Source organism: Echinops telfairi, unplaced genomic scaffold (genome assembly GCF_000313985.2).
Source record: "Echinops telfairi isolate 266 unplaced genomic scaffold, ASM31398v2 ScPeMD7_2;HRSCAF=8, whole genome shotgun sequence".
NCBI lineage: Eukaryota > Metazoa > Chordata > Mammalia > Afrosoricida > Tenrecidae > Echinops > Echinops telfairi.
Window position 1 is genome coordinate 8792132 of NW_022103898.1, and position 23406 is coordinate 8815537.

The 23406-nt window shown below is 58.4% G+C and overlaps 1 protein-coding gene across 1 annotated transcript; it reads right to left on the reverse strand.

The window, feature by feature from the left end:
* Positions 1–2125: 2125 nt before the first annotated feature.
* On the reverse strand, positions 2126–13747 carry NPTXR (neuronal pentraxin receptor). Its single transcript, XM_045293477.1, has 4 exons — positions 13382–13747; positions 10530–10777; positions 5923–6102; positions 2126–5705 (listed from the first exon to the last, which is right to left on the reverse strand). Exons 1-4 carry the CDS (start codon positions 13701–13703, stop codon positions 5481–5483), a joined length of 975 nt encoding a protein of 324 aa, XP_045149412.1. The 5' UTR covers positions 13704–13747; the 3' UTR covers positions 2126–5480.
* Positions 13748–23406: the final 9659 nt, after the last annotated feature.

Consider the following 23406-nt stretch of genomic DNA (forward strand, 5'->3'; position numbering starts at 1 on the left):
GGAGTGGGTTTTCTTTGTTATGTTGTGTGCCAGTATGTGTGGACTGTGGGTTTGAAGTCATTTTCTTTTGCAATATTAAAGCCCGGATGGAGCCAGCCACGCTGGGGAAGACAGGTGCCACGCGGCACGATCAGCCAGGGGCCCAGGTTCCCAGCAGAAAAGAGATGACAGACCTTCCCTGGGCCGACAGCGGGGGAGACTTTCCGGAACTGATGCCCTGAACTCGGACTTGCTAGTCTCCCGAACACTTCATTGGACACGGATCCCAAACGTGGACCAAGAGGCAGGTGCTCCCACAGATCAAGGGGCTGTTGCCTGGTTTCACATCCAGAAGAGTGTGTGTCTGGGTTGTATTTTCTCACCATACTTGTTCAATCTGCACGTATGCAAATCAGCAGAGAAGCTGGCTTCTAGGAAGAAGAGTGTGGTGGCCGGATTGGAGGATGTCGTATTAACAAGCAGCGAGATGCAGACCGCGCCACCTTGCACGCTGCCTTCAGGAGGGGAGGACTTGAAGCGCTTGCTGGTGAGGAACAGAGATTTCAGCCTCCAGTGTGGATTAGAACGCAACGTGTAGAAGACCAGAATCCTCACAACTGGACCACGAGGTGAACGTCATGATCAACGGCGAAAAGATGGAAGTTGTTACGATTTCGTCTTGCTTGGACCCACCATCGGTGCCCATGGAAACGGCAGTCGCAGCATCCAACAACACACTGCATTGGGTCCACCTGCTGCGCAAGACCTCCTTGGAGGAAGCACGGCCAGGGCGCTCCTCGGAAGGGAGGATGGGAGCCTCGGATTCTGGTCCGTTGGCCGTGCTGTCAGGGCGCCCAGTCCTTCAGGAAGGACACCCTGCTGGGAAAGTCTCAGGGCAGCCCATGAAACAGGAAGTCCCTTGACCAGGGGGAGCCACACCGCGGCTGCAAGGTTCAAACAAGAGAACTTGGGAGGCTGGTGCAGGAGCGGGCAGTGTTCTGTCCTGGTGCACGCCTGCTGCTGTGAGTCAGAACGGACCTGTGAGCAGACACGCGTCAGCTTGCCGAAGCCATCCACGTGGGATATTTCTGTAACAGCGGCACCGGGTCCCTGACGCGGAAGGCGTGGCTGCCTGCAGTTTAATTTTGTCTGGTGGCAAGAACTTAAAAAAAAAATCTTTGTTTTAAAATAATTCTGGATTCATTCTGAAGTCGAGTGGGGGGTGGGGTGGGGGAAGTGCATGGATTCTTCAGAGAATTCAGCTGACATCAAGTACATGCTCCCCACCCCCCACCCCGATTGCAGGATGGCTTCGAGCTCTATCTCTTGGTCTACAGGAGGCAGGCTCATTCTTACTGGAAGCCTGGAAAGCTTTGGAAAAACCTGGAAGGTCTGACCTCCTGGCGGGACCCGACCCATTCCTTGACTCCAGTTGCCCCGCCCCCCAGTCCTTTCCCAGGGCCATCTGGGGTTGAGGTCCCACCACCAGCAGGAGTGGCATTGATAAGAGTAAGAATGCAGGCTTCAGACCCCAAGATGGTGTGGATGGGGGCCTGGGGTAGACCTTCCCAAGGACAGGGTGGGCACTGCAGGTGTTGAGGGTGGTGGATCCTGAGGCTGACCAGGAGAGCCCCCTGGTGAGGTCAACAGGGTCAGGGGAGGCCACTTAGACCATGGAAAAGGGGAGGAAGCTGGAATACCCTCTATTCTTCTTCATCTCCCCAGGACCCCCCAAAAGAGGTGGTTCCTGGAAATAGGGAGCAGGCAGGCACACATCCCAGACATATTGGGTCCCAGGGAATGAGGAAGGGACCCTGTTTCCAGAACTGGGGCACAAGATGGGGATGGTGTGTTCGGAATGAGGTCAAAGCCCAATTATCAGAACTGGGTCATGCTCCACGAGGGACCTGGATTCTGAACATCCTTCTCAGTAGGCCCCGGGGTACTGGGTGTCTGCACCTGGGACAGGCAGACCCGTCAGCTGGCGGAGAGTGTATGGGGGTTCGATGAGGCTATGAGGATGTTCAGAGGCACCCCCTCGTCTGCTTTTGCCCACTGCCCTGCCCAGAGCCGTCACCTCGCTCCTACCCAGCCCCGCCAGGGTGGCCCAACTTCTGCCAGGAAAAGTCTGGGCGGACACACCATGTTTACTAACATCATGTTTATTTTGAACATTCAAGTTTACAAAAACGAAAAAAACGTAACAAAACCCATGACTTGTACCACACATACACACACACACACATATGTCCCAGCATCTCAGATCACTTTATGGACAAAATCGGGGAGCGGGGGGGCGGAGGGGAAGGGCTGGGAGGCCTCAGGAGGGGTCACTGACTCAGTGTCAGGTGACACGACATGCTTGCTCACTGCCCGGCCTGGGCCCCCTGAGCCCCTTCCCCACCCAGCAGGATGGGCATGGATGGTCGCAGGCAGCTGGGAGGAGGGGAGTGAAGACGTGATGGCATCTCTGGGAGAGGCCCTTCCCAGTGTCCTCAGGGTGGGGACCTGGAAAGGGGAAACCCCATTCCTGGAGAAGAGCTCATCCCCCTGACCATTGACCTCATATAGAGTCTCCTCTCTGCTCCAGCTGTGCGGCCTCCCTCCTTGCCTCAGTTTCTGCATCTGACAAATGGGGCTTTGGTCTCCCTTCCCAAGCCTGTGGCCCTAGGTCATGCACAGGTGTAGTGAGGAGACCCATGTTTTGGGTTGGAGGTGGGGACCTGGCAGGTAACAGCTGAGAAGCACCGGGTGCAGGGGTGCGGCCCACAGCAGGGGTAGAAAAGCAGACAGCGTCCTTTCTTCCCTTCCCTTCTGGGGGCTGGGGGTGGGGGGGCTATTGGTAAACACACCAACTTCCTTCCCTTTAGGCTCCACGTGGTTGGCCTCATTCGTGGAGTCAGGCCTTATCTTCTGGGAGCAGAGAGGGTGCCCAAAGTCCACCTAGAATGGGGGGCGCCTGTCCCCTTGGGCAGAAGGGTGGGCTCTGCATGGAAGGTGCCCTGGTTTGAAGTCCAGGCTTCACCACTTTCGGGCAGATCAACACCGGGCCAGGTAGTGACCCAACCTCTCTGGGCCCAAGCATCCTCACCTGTGTAAGGGAGCTGGAGTAGCCCTAACTTATCACTGTCTCGAGAATATAAGCAAGCTAGTGTCCTGGTCTGACACTGACGAACATGGCTGTGAGCGATGTGGTCACAATGGTGACCAATGTTCACCAGGAGTAGCCGAGAGACGTGGCTTCTAGCCCCTTTAGTGCAACTGACTTGGATCTGCCAGGGCGGCCGAAAAACCCACCTGAACCTCCGGGAGAGTCCAGCCAGCAGATGCTGGATTAACAGACGGAGTGCTGGTGTGGACTTTGGGTTTTCAGCTTCCTGGAGTGGACCTGGGGCCCCAGGTCCCTCCGCAAAGACCCAGACTCAGAGCCTGCACCCAACGTCCCCATCTGGTCCCTCCAGAGGGCTGACCAGTGACCTTATCATCACCAAGTCGAAGCACAGAGGGTAAGGGGGCTCAAGGGACCAGACAAGTCCTACCACCTCCCTCCCGAGGGCCTTTCCTCCCTCCACGGCCCCCTGCAATGCTGCCTCCCTAAACAGGGCAACAGAAACCCAACAGCCCGGCACCCCCAAACCTAAGCTCCGAAGTCTGCTGTCACCCCAGCAACAGCAGGCATCCTGATGGATGAGACACCTGACCCAGCCCTTGGGCCGATGTCATTGGCTGTTACCAGAGCAACCGAGATCTCGGCAGGTTCTGGCTCAGTGCACCATCCGTCACTCCTTTTTCCAGGGGGAGATGGGCTGGAGGTGCTGAATAATCTATTTGTGCTCTTAAAATGGAAACATGGAGCTAGGGGCTGGAGGCCACACACCCTGGGGAAGCTTCCTCACCCTCAGGCCCCGCAGCCCACAGCCTGGGCCTCAGGCCTCTGGCTAAGTGGCCAGGGGAGCAGAGATGGGATGGGTAGTCTGCAGCTGCCAGGGCACCTGGGAGGTGCTAGACACCTGTGTTCTCAGCCCTCTATTCTCGCCTGGAAGCTCAGGGATCTTGCCCTCCTCCCCTTACCTCTGGGAGCCCATCTGTCTGAGTGTGGCCTTCTGGGAAGCCTCTTGACCCTCACCCCCCCATTCATCCCTGCCCCTGCCTCTCTGCTGTGGGCTGGACCCACAGGCCCTTGAAGACGGGCACTCCGGCGTGGGAGTCAGAGGCCTGTGTTCTAGTCCTGCCCGCCTCCCAGTGCTATGTGGTCCCATGCAGGCGGCTTGCCCTCTTGGAGCGGTTGCCCATCTGTTCAAGCAGGGGGCCCGAGCGGGCAGCCCACCTCAGCTCTGGCAAGGCCCTAGGGTCTTGGTTCAAGGATGGAGACCTAGAAGCCACCAAGCCTTTGAGAGCCTCAGTCAGGCAAGGGTGCCAGACCAGGGACCCAAAGGGAGATGACCTTGACTTGCCTTGAACCTTGCCCTTGACCTTTTGGAGTCATCTCCGACCCTGACCCTGACCGGTATGCTGGTCCCATCTGCTGCCCACTCTCAACTTCCACCCTTCCTTGGCTCCCGGGCCTGGCCTTGCCTCACCCTTTGCCTTTAGAATCACAGATCATCTTACATTCAGTCTGAAGAAGCTTCTAGAACTGACTCAAGTCAGGGCCTCCGCTCACTGGCGAGAAAGGCCAGGCCCCGAGAGGGCAGGGCCTCCCTGCAGGCTACACAGAGACCCTGCTCCCCTGTGACAGACCCTCTGCTACCACCCTCCCTTCTACTACTCTCAGCTCCGCCTCCACCCCCACCCCAAGAGGCGGCTCCCCTTGGCATGGCACCTCTGCTTCCAGCTGGCCCTGCTCAAGCAGAAGCAGCCTAGGCCCGAGGGTAGGGGTGGCCGTGCCCGTGGGCAAAGCTGTGTGTGAGTGAGCCCAAGGGGGGCGGGGCGGGGCCAGGGAAGGAACCCACATTCAGACAAAGTCACATGAGCCGATGATGACTGAGGAGGGAAAGGGAGGGAGGAAGAAGAGAGGGAGGGTTCAGGCTGGTCCGGATGATGTCCTGGGAGGAAAGAGGGTATGGGGTGAGTCTGAGCACTCCCCCCAACCGTGCCCAGCCTGAGTGGGCCTCAAGGGGGAGGCGCCAGGCCTGCGTGGTGCGGAGTGGTAGACAGCTACCCTGACATGAGATTGGGGGTCCTTCCCCCACCCAGCCCCCAGGTGGCGCTATCGAGAGAGATGGATCAAAGGGGATGGACAGGGCAGAGCCGGGGCAGGGCAAGAGAGAATTCCAGCTGTGGACATTGCTACTCCCATCCCCGCCCCCGCCGTCCAGTCCTGCATCGCCTGGGGTTTGACCTGGTGATTGGAGCTGTCACCCCATCCGGGAGGGGGGACACCCACTGCAGGGCATTCTGGAGGGGATGAGAGGGTCGGGATGGGGACAGAGGTTTATGGGGACACACCCACTGCATCCCCAAAGTGGCAGGCAGGGGCGGGGCCTGCACGAGGTGGCTCCTCATGCCTTGGCGCTGCCCTTGCAGATGTCGAAGGTGGCCTTGGTGGCCCCCCCGAAGGCCTCCACCAGCTTGTCTTCCCAGTGGAGGACGTTGCCTGGCAGTGGCTCGCTGCAGTTGGCAATGCCCAGGACCTGGGCCGCAGTCAGGGCGTGGTCCCACAGGTTAAACTGGGTGATGTCACCCACGAAGGCCTGCGTAGCATCGAACCGGCCGCCGAGGGTGTCCTGGCCACAGACAGCAGGGAACGGAAATGGAGTGAGGGAGACAGGCCACCCCCAGCCCCGCCACAGCCCCGCCTCCTGGTCTCTGCTCCACCAGTCTCCGCTCCCCGGTCTGCACATCCGTGGAATGGCCAGATCACAGCTGCGAGCCCCACTGTGCTTTCTGGTTCCCTCCGCCCAGCCACCCTCCCCTGGGACCCCTGGGGAGCTCCCGCCTCACCTGCTCTTGGCCCAGGATGAGGATCCCGTGAGGCTTGATGGGATGCCAGGAGGCCAGGTTCTCGCCAGAGCCCCGCAGCTCGCCATCCTGGTAGGCTGACCACAGGCCGTCCCTCGTGGTCCAGGCAATGCAGATGTGGTGCCAGCCACTGTCCTTCAGGCTCAGGGGCAGCTGGGCCACCTGGACACAAGCCCCCAACGCCAGGTCAGAGGTGCTGTATGTGGCAGCGGGGGGCTGCTCTGGCCCTTTTTTCAGGGGCTGATCAAGGCTCGCCTGCCTTGCCCCCCTCCTTCCTGCCCAGGGGCCTTCCCTGATCGCCTTCCCCTCCAGGTCCCGCTGGCCTAACCAAGTGACCTTGCCCAGGTCCCAGGGAAAGTCATGGTTATAGTGGCTTCTAGGGGGCTCATTTCTCTTTCCCAGACCCCAAGGCTCCCGGGGTAGGAGCTGTGTCTGCTCAGTGGCCAGCTCACAGCCAAGGCTCAAGGTCATCCAGATCTTGGTCCTGCCATCCCCCCACTGGGAGAGGGAGGGTGATGTGGGCATGGAGGCGGATTTTTGTCTCTGGCCCTCAGTTTCCTCATCTGAAATGGGAGGCAGTCAGACCAAGGGTGGCAAATACACAGCCACTGCCGCCTCCTCTGACCCAGGTAGACATGGCTAATCCATCAGGAGCTCACACTCCGCCTCCAGATCTTTCCCATTGTGGCTCCTCCGGGAAGCCTGCAGTGACTGATTACAGTTGGCTTGTGAGATGGACGGTGCTCCTGTCTGTGGATTTGACGTTCCCAGGGGCTCTTTGGTCTGGTCAATTCTTGGAGATCGCACAACGTTTTCTCCTGCCTTATTTGGTACTGGGGGGTGGGGAGGGGGTGGAATGGGGGGGTGGAGCTGGGCTTAGCCTTCAATGAGCTGAGTCTGCAAGGGGGGGGTTGGCTTCAGGGCCAGCCTTTGCTCCTTCGGTTCCCTCTTCACTGCCATAAGTAGATGACGACTCCCCACTGCCAACTCCCTGCCAGGGCACCGATGCCAACTCACAGCAACCCTGTAGGGCAGGGGAGAGCTGCCCCTGCGGGTTTCCGAGACTGGAACTCTTTATGGGAGTAGAAAGCCTCCTCTTTCTCCCAAGGAGCTGATTGCTGGCTTCAAACTGCAGACCTTGTGGATCGCAGCCAAACGTGTAACCACCACACCACCAGGGCTCCTTTGCCAGCTCATAGTGGCCCCACAGGACAGGGCAGAACTGCTCCTGTGGGTTTCCAAGACTGAAACTCTTTATGGGTGTAGAAAGCCCCTTCTTTCTTCTGTGGAGCGGGTGGTGGTTTTGAACTTCTGACCTGACAGCAGCCCAACGTGTAACTACTATGTTACCAGGGCACCCGGGATAACCTTACAAGAGGAAATGATGCAGGCACCACGTGAGAGACTCAGAGGCTATGGGGCCCAGAGGAAGAGAGGAGAGCGGACATGGTGTCTAAAGATGGCTTGAAGGACAAACCGAGAATCCACTTGATGGCAACCAAGTGGGAGGGCGTGGAATGAGCGAGGGTCTAGGGCTGGAATGATGGGGCACACAGAGCAGCTTGCTAGGTTGTACCCAAAAGGGTCCTTAGAAGGTTCCCCAGATCTGGCTCCCATTGACCTGTCCAGGGTGCTGATTTCCCTCCACAGGGCACTGGGCTCTGATCTTGGTCCCGGGGGAGTCTGCCAGCCAAAGAGAGCAGGCTGCATGATCTAGAGGTGGCTGGCTACCCTGGTCTTCTCAGGACCACATGAGAAGCTCACTAACCCCTGGGCCCATCTCCTCCCCAGGACAGCCAGGAAGGGCAGCTCCTGTCGATCTGCGTGTCAACCACTCCCAGTGGCTGTGGGCTGGTCACAGGGGACCATGCAGAGTGTCTGCATGGACAGGGGGTCTCCAAAGACGACCTGACCTTCAAGCCCTAAAGCAATGCAGGGGAGGGCTTGCCTTTCCTCAGCCCATCAATCATCACACCATCTCCCACCCAAGGCCTGTCCCTGTCCTGCCTTACAGCCAGACCGAGGGAGTGAGTCCTGGGCCCAAGGAAGATGGGGGGCCTATCAGAAGAACAACTGGGGGTCAAGAGGCTGGGTCTGGAGCCTGAGGCCCCAGATCACCCTCTAACCTGTCTAAGAAATAGAGGTAAGACTGGCCCCTGCCCACACCCAGGGCTATTGGAAGGGGCATGTGGGAATGTGAGCCAAGTGCTCTTAGGGCAGAGCCTGGGGTAATAGCACTAGCTTACTTTTACCAAGGCTCGCTACCTTACACGCCTTTAAATCACCAGCCGCTGGCTGCGGGCACCGGATGCATAGTCGGGGGTGGGGGAGGCACCAAGATCAAGTGGCCTAACAGAATCCACAAAGTCTACATCCTACCTTGGTGAGGCACCGCTGGGGTCTACAAAGCTTGTGAGGGGCAACTACTGGTCTCTCTCCCTGGCCCCTGCCCAGAGGCATGGTGAGTGATGACACTGGGGAGACATACGGACACAAGGAGTCCAACGAGCTCCTGGGTCACGAGAACACCAGTCTCCACAACCCTGAGACCTGAAGAACTGGGTGGTGCCCGGCTACCACCGCCAAAGGCTCTGAAAGGGTAACACTGGAAGGTCCTGGCTAGAGAGCGAGAGGGGTGTGGAACAGAACTCGAAACCACACAAGAGGCCAGGCTAACGGGATGGACAGAGGCTGGTGGAACCCCCAAGTCAGTGGCCCTCCGTCACCCTTCACGCTTGGAACAGAAAACACTCCTTGCCCCCTTGTGGCTCACGTTTCAGCCACAAGAGCTCTACAAGGGAAAGAATAGCACGGGGGAGGTCCGGGAGCCTCACAGAATCATCCACTCTTTTGAGGTCCCGAGGCGGCATGTGTCCATTCAGAAGGCGGAAAGGGCTGGGAAAGGAGGAGGGGCAGAAACGGAAACAGAGGGAGGAAGCGGGGAAGCGAGGGTACCTTGTGGGGCCTGCCCTCCATCGACATGGAGCACAGAACTGCCGGATGGGACCGGCTCTGCTCTGTGAACCATGCCCGATCCACAGAAAGCAGTGCTTACCAAGCACGGTGAGAACAAGCAAGGAGGAACTGCTCTAAAAACCGATGGGGGTGATGCCTGTACCCCTCTTCTCCATGTGACGAACTGCACGATAGGCGATGTGCGCCGTGTGCGTTAGAGGCCATGAAAGCATGTATACGCACCACAGTCTGTGAGATACAGCCCACTGCCAGTCCTGTTTAACAGATGGGAAACTGAGGCACAGGGAGGGAAGAGGACAGAGTGGGTAGTGGAATCAGCACCCAGGCTCTGCAGCGCGGCCACGTACCATTCTCTCCCTGACCAGGCAAGGACAGAGGGCCTAGTCCCAGGGAGTAGCAGGACCAGCAGTCCACCAACATCTCTTCTTTCTCTGCCTGCCCCCTGTCCCCCAACCCAGGAAGTTCTTGTTTCTCCCTTTGCCCAGGAAAATGAGCAGGGGCCTCAGAGAGGCCGCTCCAGTCCCTGCTAGTAGCTGGGCTGCTGGGGAAGTCACTTAAAGCCTGGGAGGCTCACACGCCTCATCTGGGAAATGGGACCAACACGGAATCCCTGAGTAGATGCGGCCAGGACCACAGCGAGCTGAACCAGGCACACCAAAACTCAAGCCAAACTCACTGCCATCGAGTTGATGCCAACTCAAAGCGACCCTATAGGACAGGATAGAACTGCCCCTGTGGGTTTCTGAGACAGTCATTCATTATGGGACTAGAGAGCCCCGTCTTTCTCCCATGGCACAGTGTGGGATATAAAAAGACTTTTCCCCAGCTTTGTCTCCCCCAAAGATATGCCAAACATTAGAGGCTGTTTGCCAGCACATGGTGGGAGGTCAGATGCTTAGAGATATTCTCCCTGCAGGCATCTGGTTCACTGTAGGTGGGGCTCACGCCCTACTGATGAGCATAGTAATTGTTTCCATGGAGAGCCAGACACCAGGTCAAACCTGCTCAGTGACATCCAAAGTCAGGCTGCCATCCTGAATCTGGGATCCGCCCATCTTGTCACATGTGTGCCCCTAATCCCTCCCCTTCCTAGCATCCCCCTCCCATTACTGTATTACCTATAGTACAACCCCTTCCTATACCTTTACCTGTCATTAGGGGGCTTGCACGGCCCCCCAAGGTATATAAGCCTTGGTTAGAAATAAAGAGCTCTCTCTCCCCGCAGTGCTTTCCCCCGTCCTCGCTCCCCTGTCCCCTCTCCCCTTGTCCTCCTTCCCCTCCCTCTCTCTCCTGTCCTCACGGTCTCCCATCTCCACGTGGACCACCAAGCGGGGCTGAGGTGAGCATGCTACCGTGAAATGTGTCTGACTCCATTATTTCAATCTCCCTTATTGTCTACGACTTTACTATAATATTTGCTTATTATTGCTGTACACTTGCGCCTACGGGACCTGTGATGATTTGTTAGGGGTTGGCTCCCCTGACACACAAGGTCGGTCTTTACTGTGTGCAGAGTAAGCTGAGACATAGAATTGAGAGAGCCACGCGTGTTGGGGGCCCAGGCCAGCCAGCACCCCCGAGTGGTGTAGTGGGGGTTCCTGGGGTCGGCTCACCTTGTCATTAATGAGCAGCTCCATGGGGTCGGGGCCGGTCTCCAGCAACACGATCTCGTTGGCCTGCCCGGGCACCGAGTAGGAGAAGGGGGTGCCCTGGCCAGTGCCGCCCGAGCGGGACCGCAGCCATGCACAGACGGTGAAGGCGTAGAGTTCCGGCAGGGCCTTGCGCACGCGCGCGTACATGTAGTTGTTCCGGATCGGGATGCTGAGCTTGAAGGCGTCCGGCGGGCTGTAGGCAGAGGACCCTGCGGAGGACATCAAGGTGGACATGTGGGGGGGTCAGTGGACACAGAGGGCAGGTGGACAAATGCACAGAATGGGAGCCAGGCACGTCTGGGCACCCGCTCCAGGCTTGGCTCCTTCCCATCATCCACCTCGCTGCCTGGGTGCTGGGGTGAGGTGAGACCACAAGGGGCCTTGTGATAGCTACACAATTTCAGGTCAAGTTGATGAAAGAATGAAGGGGTGGAGTCTAGCTTGTCAGGCAGGTCACAGCCCGAAGTTGTCTCCTTGTGGGTCTGGCCTAATCATGAGGATTCTGGGAACCCCCTCTCTTCCTTTCTGGAGGAGGGACACACACTCTCTGCTGGACCTTCCTGTTGAAGAGCCACATGGAGCCACGCTGATGGCAGCCAGAGCCCTGGAGATGCGTCCACCACCACTGACTGGATCCACTGGACCTTCCACCTACCAGCCTGTGCCCTTCCTGCATTCGGCATCATTGCATGTGCTGCGTGAGTCAAAGAGGAATTTATGGACTGGTGTCAGACTTCTTATGGACTTAATCTGGACTGGGCTGGGATGTTTCTCTCTTACACACATAAGAGCATCTCTGAATTTGTTTCTCTAGTCTACCCAGACTAACACAGGCCTGGACCTGAGATGTCCTGGGTTGGGATTCTGCTTCCAGCATTCACTAGCGGTGGTGGTTTCGAACTGCTGACCTTGCAGTTAGCAGCCGAACCTGTAGTCCCTATACCCCCAGGGCTCCTCCTACCAGCCATGTGACCTTATAAAAATATTAAAACCATATGACTTTATAACAATATTAATGCCACATTCTCTAGTCCATCCCTACTTATTTAACAAGTTCTGTGGGCAGGATCCCTGGTGGCCTAGCGAGTTATGCATTGGGCTCCAACTGCCAGGCCAGTCAGCAGTTCAAACCCACCAACAGCTCCCTGGGAGAAAGAGGAACTTTCTGCCCCTGTAAAGAGTCCCAGCCTTGGAAACCCACAGGGGCAGTTCTACCCTGTCGTCTGGGGCGGCTGGGAGTCGGCATGGACTCGGATGGGGCAGGGACTGGAGGGAGCAGTGTTTTCTTCCCCAGGTCCTGTTCTATGGGCTCATGTAGATGGTCACTCACTAATCCTGGTACCAATCCTATGATGCACGCAGGCTTCTGCAACACCCCTTGGCACAGAGAGGCCAAGCTATCTTCTTAGGATCACACAGCTAGTTGGGGTTTGAACGAAACAATCTGGAGGCCATGTTCCTGGTCTCTGAGGTAGCTCCCAGGATTCTAAATCTGGATTCTAAGAGCTTTCTTGAGGGGTGGGGGGTAGATTGGAGAGACCTGGCTTCTGGAGGAGAGGATCCACCCAGGACCCCCACCTCCAACCTCCTGTAATTGGAGTCCATCTGCTAGGCACCTCCCCGTTCCTGAAAAGGTAAGAACCAGCCAGGTGTACTCCGACCCAGCTGGTAGTTGAGGTCAGGGGCTGGCAGGTCCAGGGGGCGCAGGCCTGCTTCGGGCTTGGGGCAGGATGGAGGGGATGCCACCTGGACAGAGAGGAAGGGGCTCGGCCACTGCCCCTTTGAACTCATTTCATAGATGGGGAAGTTGAGCCGCAAGAAGGGTGGGCACACAGACACCCACCTCTGCCGCCTCTGCCCCTTGAGTTTCCCCGGTCCCCTCTAGAAGACAAAGTGAAGCGAGATGGGGCTTGGACCTTTTGTCACTTCACCCAGAAGGCCTGGGTAGGCATCGAATTGCCTCTCCCGGCCCTGTGCTCCGGTCCAGTAGCTGGCCACAGGACCCACGAGGCCCCTGCTCTACATCCAGGCCCCTGCCATGGCTTTCCTGATGCCAGAATTTTCTTCCCCACCTTTGCTTTCAATAGTCAGCAGAGCTCCACCTCCTTCTGGAAGTCCTCCTGGATTCCCTCCCTCCAAACTGCTCTACCTCTAACGCAATCCACTTGACGGCTCTCCTCCCCAGGGCTGTCCCTTTTTTCCCTGTGTCAGGGCTGGGAGATCTTGGATCCCAGGTGTCCTAAACCCCATTTCTCAGGTGAGGAAAACCGAGGCCTAGGAAGGGGAAGTGACCTGCCAAGGTCAGGAGTAGGCCAGGGACAGGTAGGGGGGGCCAGGAGCCAAGCCTCCTGATGCTGGTTCACCACTGTCCACCACACCACATTTCTCTGGCTACGCCCAGCGTCGACAGGCCTGGTGTGGACCAAACGACAAACTCCTCACTGTGTTGTGTGGTGTCTCCAGCTGTGACCCTGGAGTCAGACAGACCTGGGTTGAGGGTTAGATCTGCTGGGGACTGACTGTGAACTTGATAAAGTTACCTGGCCTCTCTGAGCCTCATTTCCTCCCTGGTGACAGGAGGGTCATACTCACATGGGCCCGTGAGGCTGTGGAGACAGAACTGCTGGCCAGTTCTGGAACGTACTACGAGCCAAAGAGTGGTAGCTGTTGATAATGCGGATCGTCTCCCGGACTTCTCTTTCCCTTCTAGGCTCCGCAGCCTCTTCTCCGGGCCCCTTTGAGTGTTAGCCTTGGGCCAGTCTGAAGGACCAAGGATATAGGACATAGCCTGCCCTCTCCGGTCTGGGACTCACCATGCTCCAGCTCGGCCACGCGGCCTTGCAGTGCATCCAGCTCCTTCCCCACCTCCTGCCTCTGCCGGTGGCCGCTGTGACTCAGGGCCGTGCGCTCCTTCTCCAGAGCCAGCACCTCGGCCAGCAGCCGCCCCTCCAGCTCGTCCATCTTGGAGTGCAGGGTGGTGGGCATCTCGGGGGCCGGGGCAGCCGAGTGGTTCACGTGGGTCGGGAGCTCCTGCTGCTCGTGGGACAGAGAGAGAGGGGGCATGTGAGGTCTTGAGGGGGGAGGATGGAAAGAAGCTGGGGGCTGGATACGTCCCAGGTGACTCCCGACAGGCATAATGGGGTGGGGGGCAGAGAGAAGGCAGGGTCATTTCTACTTCAGCCACCGGGAGCTTCTGGGCTGCCCAGCACTGGGTGGTGTACTCGGGTCTGGGGGGAGAGGATCCACCCAGTGCAAGGTTGGAGGCTCGAGGAGACACCCCCTCCCCAAGGTGCCTTGGAAGAAAGGCCTGACCATCTGCTTGTGAAAATCCAGCCGGGGAATCGCCCATGGCCCACAGGGGTTCTCCACAAGTCAGGATCAATGTGACGGCAGCTGGCTAGTTGGCTGGTAGCAGTTGAGCAGACACGGACCCGGTGTCCACCCTCAGGGACATCTCAGGCTGTGATGGGGGGGTGCAGGGGAGGGGTAGGAGGGGCAGACCTGGAGTGCCACCAAAGCCCCATGTGGGTGGTTCCACTGTCTCAGTGGGGTGGAGAGCCACTGCCTTGTCCTGCGTGGCTGGAAGGCAGGACGCCAGCAGGTCCTCCAGGGGGTGGACTGTCTTGCCTTTGCCCCTTCCCCTGGCAGGCTTCTCTAAGACAGAAGTGCCACGTGCCAGGACAACCAGGGGCTTCCTAGACAGGCCCCCAGCATACGGTGGTTCCAGGATCGGACCACAGACTTCCGGATCAGATAGCCCAATGTTCACGACCAGCTCTGTAACCAGCTTGCTGTGTGAACTTGGGCAAAGGCCAGGAGGAGGAGGAAGCCATGGGTCTAGAATCTTGGAGGGGACAGTCTCTGCTGGACACGTCATGGGGCCATTAGTAGGAGATGAATAATTCACTGAGCTCCTGGGAGCCAAATTAAGTGTCTCCTTCCTTCTGGCTTCCTCTTTCCTTCCCTGATGAAGGAGTCAATGCTCCCAGCCCCCAGAGGCCGGGGGGCGGGGTGAGGGGGGTTGCCCTGGGCCCCGCTGCCAGCTTAGGCCCCAGACATGATCTCATTGGATTCTCACATTCATTCATGGTGCACAGACTATGTGCCTGGCACTGCCCTGAACCCCAAACCTCAAACCCAAACCCACTGTCGTCGGGTTGCTTCTGGCCCTCGGGGGCTCTCCAGGGCGGGGAAGGGGTTCTATGGGAGCAGCAGGCGGGTTTCACGGACTGGCCTCGCAGCCTGGCACAGTCCTGCTGTTCATTGCCATCGGGTCGGTTCTGACCCACAGCGACCCTCTGCGCAACTGAAGGAAACGCTGGCGGTTCTGCCGGCGGCTAGCCTGAGCACTGTCCCAGGTGCTGAAACCCAACCCCACCCCGAGCCCGGAAGACACTTCCCAAGCACAGACCGACCCTCGGGCTTGATGAAGCGCCTCTCCAGCCTCGCCTGGTTCTGGGCAGCGGCAGGAGAGATCCTGAACTAATCTGACCCTTTCCTAACCATGTGACCAGGGGATAGGCGCTTCTCCTGCTTGGAGGTGTCCTGTGCTCAGCCTCAGTCCCTTCTTGCACTGGGCAGTAGTGAAAGTGGCCTGGGCTGAGCAGTGGGGGGTGGGGGGAGAACCCGGGGGTGGGCCCCGTGTCTCTGCTGTTCTACAGGGGGTGCAAGGGCATCATTCTTCCTCTAAACAAAATGAGGCAGGGACTGCCCACTGGCGGGGCTGGGTTAAATGATGGGGTTGGCCCAGGACCTGGCCCATGGCTAAGGGTTTCAGCATTTGGAGTGGTGGGAAGCCCTGAAGGGGTGCTCTCAGTGGTGGTCTGAGCCCCGGTAGGCGCCTTGCTGATGTTCCCATGAGGCATTTCACAGGCAGGGAGCCTGGGTGAGAGTCACCCCCATCCCACCTGGAGCAGTCCAGCAGAGACAGGGTTTGAACTCAGGCAGTCTGACTCTCCAACCATGCGCTTAGTCACTCATCTCTCGGCCTCTCCCAGGTCTGCCCTACAGCCCCTTGGGGGGCCCTTCCCCATCTCTGCCCTGTCTGCCCCCTAGCTCTGCTGGGTGGCTCAGATGGGAAAGGTGTGGCTTCCTCAAAGGGCTGCGGGTCAGGTACCAGCTCAAACATTCATTGTGTGTGTTTGTGTGTGTGTGAGTGATAACTCGCATGCATGCACTGGCAGGGGCAGGCAGGACTCTTGAGTAGCTGTTTTCAGAAAGCCCTTCCCTGCTGCCCTGCCCCATTTGTCCATCTGCAGGCGGTAGCAAGGGGCAGAGGACCCACCTCCCCTGTCCAGGCTGTGACATGGGGTACACTGGGGTACCACTCATGGAGAGGTCCAGGCTGGCTTTGGGAAGGAGGCAGGGGGCTCAGATCACCTTTATCACTGCCCACATCTCAGATGGGAGGTCACAGCTACAACCCAGGCTGATGTCCGCTTGACCACCAGGCAGGGGTGGAGACGGGTGCGGTGGGTGACCAGCCGGGTTCTCAGGCCTTATTCCTGGTCCACTCATCTCTGTTCTCTCTGCAGTTCCTTCCAGCCCCCCCCCCACCAGTGACCCACGAAGCCTCAGTGCTGCCTTCTGGGAAATGGGACAAGGGCCCTCCCTCCGTCCACCAACACATGCAAGAGAGGGAGGTGACTGGCCCTTGTTACCTGTGATAATGTCACGCTACCTCGGAAGCTCCGGCCACATGGGCTGGGGGTCAGCTCGCAGGACACGGCAGGCCCACAGGCGATGGCCGGCTTCCAGAAACATCGTGGGTCCACCAGCTCACTGGGCACATGTCCACTGGGGACTGGAAGGAGCCCAAGCAGCGTTTCCTGGGTGATCAGCACCGCGCGCCTGCCTACACAGGGGCCTCCACTTCCTCCCTGTCGCTCGGTGTTCTCAGGGCCCCTCACTACCCCCGTCCTGTTTCACAGATGGGGAACCCCATGCAGGTGTCCTGGGGTGTTTTCTACAATGGCGGGACTGGACAAAGCCGTGCCTTCGCTCTCTAGCAAAGTGCCCCCTCCCTGCGCAGGAGGGACCAGTCAGGAATGAACAGGACACAGGGCTATTTACACAGACGCCTCTGGGAGGTGGGCTGAGGGGGCCGGCCGCAAGCTGTTCTTTTGGGGGCGCTGCCAGCCCAGCCGCCCCGGAAGGCAGGGAGGGATTGGTACGGCCCCCTTCCCACCCCAAGTCTGAGTCCCAGGAACACGAATCCCCGCTCCCCGCCCCACTTTCCCATCTGTCGCTCGGTGCAGGGTGCAGGCTGTGCCGTGCGTGCGTGGGCTCCTGGCCTGGTGCCAAGTGGGCCTCCAGCCCGAGATAGGAGGGGAGGGGAGGACAGTGGGGTGGGTGACGCCATCACCCCCACTCAGCACCCAATGGGGGGGCTCAGCGCCCACAGCCTGTTCCGCTGGGAGTCGGGGTGTAAATACACAGGGGCCCGCAGCCAGAGTTCCAGTCCCTGATCAGCTTCGGAGGGGCTGGCCGATCAGCCCTCCTCCGGCCTCACCCCCACCCCCGCGGCAGTGACACTCAGGGCAATTAGGGTCCAGGCAGAGGATCCCCAAGGTCACACAGCTGGATCCCAGCCCACACCCTGGGGCCATCCCACCCAGACCGGCTGCCACGTGGGACAGTGCCCGAGGCCCTGCCCACCTGCGGGCCAGCCAGAGAGGGCTGTGGTCTTGCCAGGTAGGGTGGCTTCACAGGCACGGTCAGACCGTGGTGTGGGCAGCTTCATGGAGGAGAAGGGGCGGACGAGCTTCCGGTAGGGGGGGTGGCCACAGAAAGACCCTGTGAAAAGACTCGTCCTGTCCCATGGTGGGTGGGGGACCCGGAGGAAGACGCAGGGCTTCAGTCAGGGGTCACCCTGCTCGAGAACCCCCAAGGCCTGGTTCCAAGTTTTGCGGGCAACGGAGTTAGTCATGTTTCCTCAGCCCCGAACTGGTCACCCCTAAGTCCTGTCAGTTCTACTGTCAATGTCCAGACCCACGCCCCGGCTCCCTCACCTGGCTCGTGACATCGGCCAGTTGACATCACGCTTCCGTTTCCCCCAGGCACAGCCGGAGCGAGCACTGGCTCATACACTGGGGCACGCCCGGAGAAGCTCATAGACAGATGCCCTCAAAGTCCCGTAGGTGCTCCAGGTGCTCCCTAAGTATCCGCCGTCAGCCTTCCTAGTGAGGCCTTCTACCCCTGTCAAGAGTTACCATCCAGGAAACCCACAGGGCAGGTCTACCCTGCCCTGCACGGTCGTGTGAGTTGTTCGGTTTTGGAACGTTACTTAGCTGGCTCCTAAAAGTGGCCCATCCCTGCCCACTTCCACCCCAGAATTCGGAAGAGTTCCCGAATGACTGGGACCCACCCCACCATGGAGGTAAAGGCGGAAAAACACTTAACCGTCTGTGGGAAGACATCTCATGACCTTTCCACTCAGAGAGTCCTGGAGGCCCCTCACATCACACAGGGTGAGGGGACAGGACTCGGGTCAAAGTAACCGGAGAGAGATCACTGTGGGGGTCTGGTGGGAGGAGGGGCAGGGGCTGGGAGAATGCTCTTGAGCCTGGGGGGGGCGTCTGTGGTTGGTATTCTCTTGTGTGAGAATATGAGGCCTGGCTGGCATACAAGTAGACAAAGGGATCTTAGATGCAAATCCAAAAAAAAAGGGGGTTCCAAAAGAGGAACCTCGAATAGCAGAATCTCACCCTGTGTCTGACCCACAATTTCACTTGGCTCCTTCGTCTTCGCCCTCGCCCTCCCCCTGGCCACTGTTCCCTGGGCTGCATCAAAGCAGCCAGAGGGAGCCACCCTCCTGTTAAAACCCCCACCAGTCCTCTGCCCACACCCGTGTGAAGTCACAGTCCCCATGCCGGCCGCCCCTCGGACCCCAGCCCTCACTGCAAGACCCACCACCAAGCTACCCTTCACCCCCCACCCCCAGCAGTCGCCCCCCAGCTCTCCCACGGCCCCAGGCACCTGTCCTGCCTGTTCTCGGGTAGGCCAGCGCCCGCTGACCCTCCCGATGGCGATCTCCCAATGCCTGACCTAAGATGCTCCCAAGGGAAAGAACAGGTGTCCGAGGGCTTCTCTGTCCCATCAGGGACCACAGAGCCATCACTCATTCACTCACACACTCATTCATTCACTCATACACTCACTCATTCACTCCCACACTCATTCATTCACTCCCACACTCACTCATTCATTCACTCCCACACTCACTCATTCATTCACTCACACACCCACTCACTCATTCATTCACTCACATACTCATTCATTCATAGGCTTCCTCCAGTGGCATGGGGTCGTGGGTCTTTCTCAGGCACCCCACTTACTAGATTTGTGGCCTCAGGCGAGTTGCTCAACCCTCTGAGCCTCAGTTCCCTCCTCTGGTAAATGGGGAGAAGCGTAGTACCCACATTTTCCACGTCAGGACCCGATGAAACAACGTGAGGCCCGGTCGGCATACAAGTAGACAAAGGGGTTAAAGACTGCCAGCCATGACTTTGTTTCACCTTTACTGAGAGACAGGAGTTGATTGGTTGGCAACTAACAAGCAGCACAGGAGCCCTGGTGGTGTAGTGGTCATCTTTCTGGCTGTTACCCACAAGGTCAGCTGTTCAAAACCATCAGTTCCTCTGAGGGAGTAAGATGAGGCTCTCTGTTCCCAGAGAATTTTACAGCCTTGGAAACCCACAGACGTAGCTGTCCCCTGTCCCCACAGGGTCACTCAGGGTCAGAGTTGACTCAGTGGCAATGAGTTTGTTAGTTTTTAAAACAAAGTCCACACGTTATTGAGGTGGGGGGAGGGTGGGGAGGTGGCGGGGGTGTTGCTGAGTGCCGATGCAGGCCCTGGAGCCTGACTGCTCAGACCGAAAGCCGAGGAGAGTGATCTGGGTGGGCTTCTCAAGGCTCCCCCGGCCTCAGTTTCCTCATCTGTAAAATGGGGATGCTGACCGCGCTCGGGTCTGGCGGGGTGGTACTGTAAGGCCTGGCAGAAGGCGAGCTCTTCTGTCCTCCCACGGGGGCCGCTCTCAGCACGCTGCTGGCAGGAACTCCAGCAGGGAGGGTCTGGCTCTGGCTAGGAGGAGTGGGGTGGGCTCGGCTGCCAGGATGAGCTTGGGTGGGGACCCTGTCACCCCAACCTAGCCTTCTTCCTCTCCAGGGACAGGCCCAGTCTCAGTCTAACCCCGGGCGGGGGTGGGACAGCGGGGGACAGAGGTTAAACCAGAGCCTCAATGCCAACATGGGGCTATAATGGGAAGACCACAAATGGGCCGCTGGGCACAGGGAGCCATGTCCAGATGAAGGGGCACAGTGAGGGTGGAGGGCAGAGGAGCAAGGCTCTCTGAGACGATGTGATGTTGGGGGCCAGAGTGGGGGCCAGTCCCAGTGCTTCAGGACTCCCCCAGCCTCAAGATTTGTGTCCAGAACTCCCTGCCAGGCTGAGCCTGGAGAAGCCATCAGCATTTCCTCTCCCCGGCTTTGTCTGTCCACCTACCTCTGGGCTCTGGTCAAACACCTCCAACAAAGACTGAGCATGCTCACTCCTGTCTGTGGGACATTCTGCTGTGAGGCAGGGCCCCCAGCCTCTCCCAGCCTCCGTGCAGCAAGGGTGTGGGGCACAGGCTCCGTCTTTCTGTGGGCTGGCTGCCTCAGACCCATTGAGGGGTTCTATGTGGGCAGATGTGTCCCCAAGGTCCTGGGGGGCGTGCCCACCTCCTGTGCTCCGTGGGGAGAGCCAGCCTCTGACCCGGTTCCACCTCCTGCAGGCAGGCAAGAGCCGCCCCCCAGCACACGCACGAAATGGGCAACGAGCACAAGAAGTGGTTCTCAGGGAGTGAGTCACCACTCCACGCCCACCAGAGCCCAGCCCTTTGTCAATGACCATGCCAAGGGCGCTGGGGTTGAGAAATCCCGGCAGGTGGCATGGACGGGCACACAGCCACTTGGGGGAGAACACACTGGGGAGCGCTTGCTGGGGCGAGACAAAGGAAGGCGAGGGTGCCCCACCTGGAGATGGGCGGAGGTTCAGGGAGAAAGGAGGGTCTGCAGGTGGGTCTGCAGGCAGCTGGGGGCCAGTTCCTCACATTCTGACACCAGCTACTATTTCTGAGTTTTTATTCCCAACCAGTTCCTGCACCAAAAGATCAAGAGGGAGGGGCTGCTACTTCACTGTCCATTTTACAGATCGGGACACGGAGGCTGAGAACGCTCTTGGTTTAAGGCCACAGAATGCTCTAGCGACAGAGCTGGCCAGTAAGGCTGGGCCTGGTGGCTGCAGGAACTCCGGAGGCCAGGGCAGGAGGGACTGGGGGAGGGTACTGCAGCCCCACACCCTCAAACTGAAGCCACACATACACACGCACACATACACATGCACACACATAATACACATGCATATGCATGTGCACACACACATGCACACCCATACCCATACACACAAGCACACACACATGTATACACGTGCACACACACACACACACACACACACACACACACACGCATGCACACACCTCACACTATTCCGAAATCAGGCTGCACCTGCCCAAGGATGCAGGACTTTATAGAGTCCAAAAGGCCCCAGACCAAACCTGGCTCCTCCTCTCACCCACTGTACAGATGAGACAAATGAGGCCGCAGCAGGGATTGGGGGGAAGTGATCCGCTTTTACTCACACGCCAGGTGAACGCACAGCCTCCTGACTTCAGAGACTATTGGGGGGGGGGAGCATCTCACAGAGAGGGTGACTGACGGTGAGGGCATGTGACTGCTGGCTGGGCGCCCCACACACACCTGGAGCCTCCAGTTTCCTCCTCTGCAGGATGGGGGTGTGCGGACTACTTCAACCGCTGAAGGCTGTATGCGCCAACTCAGCTAACACGGGCACAGTAAGCGCCTGATAAGGGAGGCCTGGTGGCGCAGCGAGTTAAGCGCCGGGCTACTAGCGGCGAGGTCTGAGGTTCAAACCCAGCAGGTGCTCCGAGGGAGAAAGACGAGGCTGTCTGTTCCCGGGCAGGCGGATAGCCTGGGAAACCTGAAGGAGCGCTTGCCCTCAGTCCTGCCACTGGCAGTGGTGGAGGGATGAGTGCCCAGGTGACTGTGCGTCAAGAGCCGGGCCTTTGGATGTGCTCGCCAGCCTCTGGGGCAAGCCTCGGAGAGGCGGGCCCCGCCACACACGCCCTGGGTCCCTCTGGCGGGGATGAGGAACAAAAGCTCTGGGGTCAGGGCTGCCACCTCCACACTCCAGCTCCCCCGCTGGGTGGCTCTGGGTCAGTGTCTCAAGCTCTCTAAACCTCCGTTTCTGCATCTAGAAGAAAGAGCTCAAAGAATATTTCTCTGGTGGAGATTTTATGAGGATCCGATACAAAAGCCCTGTTGTGTTGGGTACATCTGCTGCACGAGGCCGCTTCAGAGTGTTGAAACGCCAGGGTGCTATGTTGAGGACTAAGGTGCGCCTGACCCACGCCATGGTATTTTCATTCGCCTCCTATGCTTGCGAGAGTTGGGCACTGAATAGAGAAAGACCACAGAAGCACTGATGCCTTTGAACTACGGTGCTGGAAAAGAATATTGAAAATACTGTGGGCTGCTAACAGGACAGGCAAGTCCGGATGGCCAGAGTGCTCCTTAGAGGCAAGGGTAGCAAGACTTCATCTCACATACTCTGGACATGTTGTCAGGAGAGATCAGTCCCTGGACAAGGACATCATGCTGGCAAAGTGGAGGGGCAGCACCAGAAGAGCAAGGCCCTCAGCGAGATGGATGGACACAGCGCTGCATGGACGGGCGCGGGTGTGGGAACAGTCGGGAGGATGGCGCAGGACCGGCGGTGGTTTGTTCTGCGGTGCACCAGACAGCGACAAGGAGGGGAAGCCCGGTGGCGGACAGTCAGCAAGTGCTAAGTAAGTGCTAAAGATTCAACTCACACCGTTACTCAAACACAAGTCACGGTTCGTTCCCGGACTCTAGGGTGTCTCTGGTCAAGGACCAGGCGAGGCAACCTGCCGACACACTTGCTGGGCTCGGGATGTGGCTTCCTCGGCTCATGACACTTCAGTGGGCACACACATCACATGCGTGCAAAAATGAGAAACGGGAGTGCGCAGGGCCCAGTGCCACCTGGAGGGTCCAATCCCTTCTGGAAAGTGATTGTTGGCCAAGGCTGTAAAAAGTCAATATTCTCGGACCCGGGAACACCACTCCTGGGAATTTATGAGAGGAATAATTCAACAGACTCACCGAGAAAGAGAAACTAAACAACAACCCGGCCAAACAACTGTGTGTGTGAAATGGATCTTGCCGTGAGCATCGGAAAGAAAACTAATTAGGAACAGCCTGCGTCTCCAACAACAGGAAGCAGGGCAAGTGACTGATGGATGCCAGGGAGGCAGCCTGGGGAATGACGGCACCATTAAAACAGTCGTGACATAGCAGCCCAGAGTGTGGATTAGCGTTGAAGAGGGGGGAGGGGGGAGGACAAACCAAACCAGTTGCCCTGGAGTTGGTGTTGACCCACGGAGAGCCCACATGTTTACAGAATAGAACAATTCGGGGTGGGGGCATTGTTTCTTGGCGGGCATCTTTATGGAAGCACACGGGCAGGCCTTTCTTCTACTGTGCTATGGCAGGGTGGATTCAAACCACCAGCCTGTGTGTTAGTAGTCGAGCCATCTGCGCCACCCAGGGACCATTCAACAAGGTGGTGGGATTCAGTGAGATTACCTTCCCAAAGCTGTTGGGGCTTTTTTTTTTTAATTGAATGATAATCACAATGGAATCACAGAAAAGAAATCGCAAACGATTTCCTAGCGAGCCCTCAAGGGTGGCTCCTGCC

What these genes read in the sequence shown, in the direction of transcription:
- NPTXR (XM_045293477.1), bottom strand. Translation starts at nt 13,703, where the DNA reads ATGCCTGTCGGGAGTCACCTGGGACGTATCCAGCCCCCAGCTTCTTTC. An exon ending in CGTGGCCGAGCTGGAGCATG is followed by an intron (nt 10,778 to 13,381) that starts GTGAGTCCCAGA and finishes TGTCCTCCGCAG; the next exon opens with GGTCCTCTGCCTACAGCCCG. An exon ending in AGCTGCTCATTAATGACAAG is followed by an intron (nt 6,103 to 10,529) that starts GTGAGCCGACCC and finishes GCTTGTGTCCAG; the next exon opens with GTGGCCCAGCTGCCCCTGAG.